Raw genomic sequence first — 6,963 nt, 5'->3', positions numbered from 1 at the left:
GTGTGTGTGTGTGTGTGTGTGTGTGTGTGTGTGTGTGTGTGTGTGTGTTCTCCAAGTCTGCATTATGTTTTGCATGTCATACAAACCTGAGGATGCTGGTAATATAAAGTTGGTTTTACAAAAACTCTAGTTTTTGTAAAATCTTAGTTTCCTTTATTTGCATTAAAAAATAAAGTTAAGTGGGATTTTTTTAAGTAGCTAAAGCYCAAAGAAAAACTTTGAACAACTAAGAAATAATACTGATTTAGACTATTTTAAAAGATAATTTTTGAAAACTTGACTCACTGATAGCAAAATGTAAAGAGAAAGCTGTGTATCGACATCATATTGACATCTTGAATAAATAGCAAATAACTAACCTGTGCTTTTCCTAATTATTTTACCGTTTTCTAAAAATGGTAAAGTTCAAACATGCCTGGCCAAATTAAAAGTCGCCACCTGGATTTAACTAAGCAAATATACAAGCCATCATCGTCGGATAATTACTGCATGAGTGATTATCTTTTAGCTGGAAACAAGTTATTTAACCCTAACTGGTGCAATGAGTTCTTTTCATTTCTTAAACAATGTGGAAAGATACATCCCGTGGAAAACATGTCATGTTTGAGAAGGGTCAAATCATTGGCATCAAGCAGAGAAAACATTTAGGAGATTGCAGAAACAACTAAAATTGGKTTGAGAACTGAATAACGCATTATTAAAAACTGGAAGGATAGTGGGGACCCATCGCCTTCAAGGATGGACCCATAATGCCTAGTGTCTACTGTACAAGGCTGTGGGGGCAGCGCTACGATCTGGGGTTACTGCTGTTGGATTGGTCTATGAAGCTTATTGAAACAATGACACAGCAAATGTGTGCCATGATCAAAGCTAAAGGTTGTCCAATGAAATATTAGTGTGTGTGTGTCCTTTTTATATATTTATTTATGTTTTTATTTTTTTTATTTTTATTTTTTGGCCAGGCAGTGTTGGTTTAATATTTACTGGCAAATCTGCAAAAAACATTAATAATCAGATTTAGGATCATTCAATTTTTTGTGATTGTTCTGCCTTTTTTTAAAGCAGTTCCAATTCTTGTACTAAGAATGCAGCAATTAAGCAGTGATGAATGAAACTCTAGCAAACCTTTCTAAAGTAGTAGAATCATCAATGCAAAACGTTTCTGGAAGAAAACATAGGCTGCAAAGAAGAAACTTGATCTAGGAAGAGCGGCCATGAAACACTGAACATAAGTCTGTACCTTACAGAAATAAGAAACAAGTCAATAATCTTAAAACTACATTATCAAAGACATTTGCAACAACTTAAGATATATTTATATTTTTTGTTTGAATGTATTACTTGTTTATCAGACCGAGAATTAATTCATTTTCAGCTTAATTGTAAATTGGTACACAAACTAGTGATGAGCGTATAAATGTAGCTGATAAAGCACAAGAAATTCTCTTCAGTCTATTCACTCCAGAGCAATGACATTTATAGTCTTAATCTAAATGTCTAAAATTAGCTGAGMATGTAATGGCTCATAATAAAGTGCTTTCCTTTGAGACTCAAAATCATTTGGAAGGGCGCAGACTTTGCAGTTTAAGTTAAGACTGTCAGTTTCATTTTGCAGGGATTTTCAGCCATATCAGATAGATTAGTGCTTCTTTAGGAGGGGGAAAAAAAGGGTCTTCTCTTCTAAAAATATTCAACTGCAACTCCACTTCCAGGCTGATTATTTGGAGATAGCACACGGTCAGGGTAAATGAGAAAAGTTTAAAGAAGTCTGAGTCATAACTGGCCTTGATTCAATATRCTCATGCCCATCATTTTATAAATAAATCTGACAGCTATTCCGCCCACACTCCTGGCAGAAATCGACAGATTTGATGAGAGAAAAGGCCATTAAATGTTTTTGTTTTGAGACGCAATATAAATCCTGAAGAAATTGATGTCTGGTTTTGAATGATCTTTAAAAATATATTAAAAGGCTTTTAAACTTTTAGTTTGATTTAACCATCCATAGAGCTATGTAACATATGATCATTTGAAGGTTGAATATAAAAGCAACTAAAATATGTTGGATCAGAAATTCTCACTTTTTTTCCCTGCAAGTCATGCAGTCAGTCGCCCACATTTGTTAAGCAAAATAACAAGAAAACATTTGCAAATTTTTCATGTGCGCAACCCACAGACTTAGCTCCACTGCTCATCCTATACATGTTCCTTACAAATGTGGCAACATTTAAAGGGGAATTCAGACTTTCTGCTTGTTCTTTGCTCCTGTTTCATTATTTCTACAAATTTCAACAAACTGTGCTGCCGTGATGCAGTTAGCTGCAGACTTGTTTTTGGACTTTTTCATTTTTGTCAACATGTTTCGAAGATGCCTTTTCAATGAAAGTAGGCTCAAATTTAATCATCCGAGTTTTTCTAGAGACCCCTTAAGTAGTTCAGTTCCATTGTGCAGGTTTGTGSAAAGACAACAAAGACTATTCTGTTCCATCTTACATGAAGAATATTTTATCTGCCCTTGTTCCGAATTTGATCTAAAACAAAGCAGTTTTTCCCCCAGCTATGGAATAGCCCATGTTAGCAAAGTGTGGTACTCATCTTCATCACTTGACACATTTACGCTGCCTTTGGTTGGGGAGCTTTGTTTACAAAACAAATGACCACATGGTTTTCAAATGGTATTAATTTCCTGGCTTTTCTAAAACGCATCAAGTTGATCACGTTTCAATCTGATGACATGAGCCATGTAACATTATTTTATACATTTCCATCTACTTTTGCATTGGATTTTATCCCTATCATGTTTTTTTTTTTATTTTAAGATGCTTTCTCCAAAAAAGAAACACAATAGGGATCTTTTCCTAAAATTTCATTGAAATATCTTGATCCTTAACCTCTTAAGTCCCAAGCTTTTTCTTTGGGCTCGTTTTTCCTTTCCCCTAGCTATTTAGGATTAGTAGAATATTATAAATATAATTAAGATTTAAACATTAAAAAAGGTATATATATTTAAAATGAAACATAAATCTTTAAATCTAGTCCATGTGAATAAGGACAACCAGTTAAAGCCAATATTCTCAACAATAAGATGGAGTTTCTCAGGAGGTAAATGAGCAAAAATAAAGCTAAAAAGGTCAGAAACGTCCTATTGGTTCAGCTATGAATTGCAGCAGAAATCATGAGCTTGATTACACCTAAACAATCATCCATAACTTCCTCCATACTTGAGATAATCACGTTTTTTTGTGTTATTTTGTAGGGGTTTGAATCCACTGTCAGATTTAAAAATGTTATCCACATCCCATCATCTACCAAACACAAATGTCCTTACTTTTTGTGTTAAGTTTGTAAGGAAAGTGTTGTGTTATTTGAGCTGCTACTACTCATGCTTCATAGAAACTACTTTATAAACTGTGTGAGAAGCAACTTTTCAACAGGACTGTCAGCAGATCTCCTTCACTGAAGACAAGAACAGTCACATTCCCCCTAATATGGCTCATTCCCAGGGATGCTTTGCTTACCATTGTAGATCATAGCAGCCATGCAGGGGGTCCAACAGGTGTAGTAAGCTGCCATCACAGGAACGAGCACCCTCGCTGCCACGTTGTGCCGGCTGCGCAGCGCACAGCCGTACCTGCGCAGCTTCAGCCTCTGCCTCTTGGCTGCGCACCACACCCGCAGGTTTGCGTACGTCATGACCGCGGAGCACGGGAAAAAGATCAAGCAAGTCAGGCTCAGGGAGTAGGCCACGTTCGTGGAGTAGGACGGGTTGCAGACCAGGGACGCGGTGGAGAAGTGGACCTCGATGATGCCGCCCGGGAACGAGATTGGCGACAGCAGCGCGAGGGGGAAGCACCAGGCGAAGGCGATGAGGAGCAGCGTCCTCCTCCGCGTCATCAGGGCCGAGTACTGGAGCGGGTAGAACACCGCCACGTACCGCTCCAGGCTGATCGTGGCCAGGGTGTACATGCAGGTGGAGTAGACCGTGGCGTTGCAGAAAGCCACGACGTGACAGAGAGCGTCTGGGCCCTCGGTGTAGTCCTTCAACAGACTCACCCAGAGGTTCAGGGGCATGACCAGCAGCCCGAACGCGGAGTCCGCGGCGGTGAGAGACAGGAGGAAGTACCGGGAGTTCCTCGACCAGCCAGCCACGGAGGAGGAAATAACCAGGAGAACCGCRACGTTGCCCAAAGTGATCATCACTCCCAGGACGATGATGATGCAGACTTTGATGGAGCGGTGGTTCAGCTCCTGCAGCCTCTGACAGTCAACATCTGACACGTTGGAGGTCGAGAGGTTAAGTGCTGGGAACATGGYTCTTCACAGAGACATCAGTGCCAGTAAATCATAAGTCTCAACAGAAGAAGAAAAAAGTGTTGAAAATCAGCCAAAGTATGGGCAAAAAAATTACATTAGAGAGCAGCAGCTGCAGGTTCCCTGACTGCAACAATCAGCTGCACACCTGCTGCAATTAGTGAGGAGAGCAGTCCACCTTCCAAAATGCACCCGTCCATTACTGCAGAAAGCTCTTTTCATAATGGTTTTTTTAATGGTGGTTAATATTACACTAACTTGCTAAATTGCACTTAATCTACATGTAGTTTATGTATTCAGGAGAGGAAATTACAGATCAGATTAAAAGTAAAATCTTTGTTGCTGAAAAGGAAGTGGTTCAAAATGAAAATAGCATTAATAACTTTTAGAACTGTTGACTGAGAATCATTTCTAACTTTATTTATTTATTTATTTATTTATTTATTTATTTTAAATTGCAAAACTAAAATAGTCAAACTTTTTCTTTAGTAACAATAAACTGGATTTCCTATTACATGGCTCCAAGTATACGACCTTATTCTGAATAAAATAAATCACTGAGTCAACATTTAATTTTAAACAAACATTTTTATGTTTACATGTGTAGTTTAGATATTGTCTCGTTTTTTTTTTGTTTTGTTTTTTGTTTTTTGCAATTTTGTGGCAACGCATTACTGCTAATGTGGTTTTTTTTTTCATTTAACACTCCACTTTGTTTCTTCTAATACAGTCTACGTTTGTTTTTCTTCCAGCCATTTGCCCTCAGAGAGTTACTGTTTTGTATGCCGTTCATGTGAGATGTTGGAAGTGGTATGATAATTTCATGTGCATGTATTTAGGTCCACAGGGGCTGATGGGGGAGGTTGGAGGAACGTTTGGGGGCAGCCGTAGGTCAGTCATATAAACACACCGCTGGAGTGATATTTGTCTTATTTTTCCCCCCTGCATGTTTGTTTGTGAAGCTTAGAAGTTTCCGATGCAGTCCCATCCAAGTCAACATCAAGATTTTATTCATTGGCTCATTATGCATAATTGTTAGGCTTATCCACACTCTCCCTAAAATATGCAGAAAGTGACCTGCGGGCTCTATTTAGCTCTCAGCCATGCAAGACTTTAGTTTGATCCAGTGTGTTTCTCTCACTAGTGGAACGTGTAATACCTTTAGAATTACAGACCAAACATTTGTGATATAACTCAATAATTTACCTTACAGAAATGGTCCAAAATGTCTGTGCATGTTCCTTTTGCGTAAGCAAGTTAAATAGGCCTATTAGTTGTACATAAAGCTTGRAAGAAAGAAAAGTCATTTCTGACTGCATTCACAAACTATTCTATGAAAGTTACCTCGGGTTTCCACGAGCAGTCAAAAAAATAATTAAAAAAAAAGTCGTGCACAGCTTGACGTCTCACAACCAATCAAGGTCCAATTTCTGAGATCACACACCATCAGTGTTTTGTGTCTCTGCTGTGTAGAAGCTGCGTTTCATAAGATCTTTATGACAGAAGGACAAACGWAAAGACCAGGAAAGATTGGAGCTGACCTCCCCCACACAGGTCACCTCTGCTGTGAGTGATGTAATGCTGCAGTAAAACGAATCCAAACAATGATTCATGAAAGAATCGCCTGCTTTTTTAGTGTCTTCATTGTTTAAAACATTGTTCATTTATTTTCTTTTATTCATGACATCAGCATGACAAAATCTTTTGTATTCTCAAAAAAAAAAACAGTCAACAAGAATATTAAATCCATTTATTTTGTTTAATTATATTTTGTGTCCAAAAAGTTCAGTTCATGTGCATTTTACCTTAGATTCTGATGCTGCGGTATTAGCTGCTACAGTTTATCATGAGACACATCTGTCAAAGTAAAGTTATACGGGACATTCTCAAAACGGCAAAAACCACAAATATTTTCTCATCTGTTACTATTCATGGACTTTCAGAGCACTGGTTACCAAGCTTTTCAGCTTCATCCAACCAACAAAATAACAATTGCAGAAGCTTGCGACCTCAAGGGTCCTCATCCTATTTTTGGAGAACAGCTGCTGTAAAGGAAAAATTACCATTCGTTTTTTTATTTTATATTATTTAATTTATTTATTTATTTATTTTCCCAGTGTCTTAAGGCACATTTCTTGCTTAGTGGAGTCCAACACAAGCCTGAACTAAGCTTAATGTTCTCAGTTCACCCTTTTATGGTCGTTGCACAATCTGCTTGTTCCTTTTCTCAGTGGATGCTGTTTTGTTGAGGGGAGGGGGGCTGCTAGCTTCTGAATGACTGAGAATCTGCACTAGAATCCTTGTAAATTTGGCTACACAATAAGCTATAATTGGAATGCTGAATTACCTTAAAAAAACAGGCAATTATTTCACTCATAAATCTGACATTTCTCGACTGACAGTCTTCCACTTGTGTCACTGTGCTGCCACACTTCCTGTCTCCAGAGATGAATCCTTGTTTAGTTGAACCACCCTGAAAATGTGCATCATCCAGAACAAACACACTAAAAATCTTGTGTTGTGCTCATTGATGCTCGACACTGAAAGGGTTCTGATTCTGTTGGGAAGTTCAGCACCACAACCACCAATAATAATAATTACAGATTTTATTATTATTATTATTATTATTATTATTATTATTATAGATTTATC

The 6,963-nt window shown here is 37.8% G+C and overlaps 1 protein-coding gene across 1 annotated transcript in view; it reads right to left on the bottom strand.

Annotated features, from left to right (window-relative positions):
* The window catches only part of zgc:162592 (probable G-protein coupled receptor 21), a 6,538-nt gene extending 1,670 nt beyond the window's left edge, over positions 1–4,868 (bottom strand). The window contains exon 1 of the mRNA XM_014027283.1: positions 3,519–4,868. Coding sequence (XP_013882737.1) covers positions 3,519–4,311 — 793 coding nt within the window. The 5' untranslated portion in view covers positions 4,312–4,868. The remainder of the gene's footprint in view (positions 1–3,518) is intronic.
* Between the last annotated feature and the right edge of the window lie 2,095 nt (positions 4,869–6,963).

Source organism: Austrofundulus limnaeus, unplaced genomic scaffold (assembly GCF_001266775.1).
Source record: "Austrofundulus limnaeus strain Quisiro unplaced genomic scaffold, Austrofundulus_limnaeus-1.0 Scaffold5, whole genome shotgun sequence".
Classification (NCBI taxonomy): Eukaryota; Metazoa; Chordata; class Actinopteri; order Cyprinodontiformes; family Rivulidae; genus Austrofundulus; species Austrofundulus limnaeus.
Note: the sequence above shows the minus strand (reverse complement) of the source record. Positions and strands in the feature narration are given on the sequence as shown.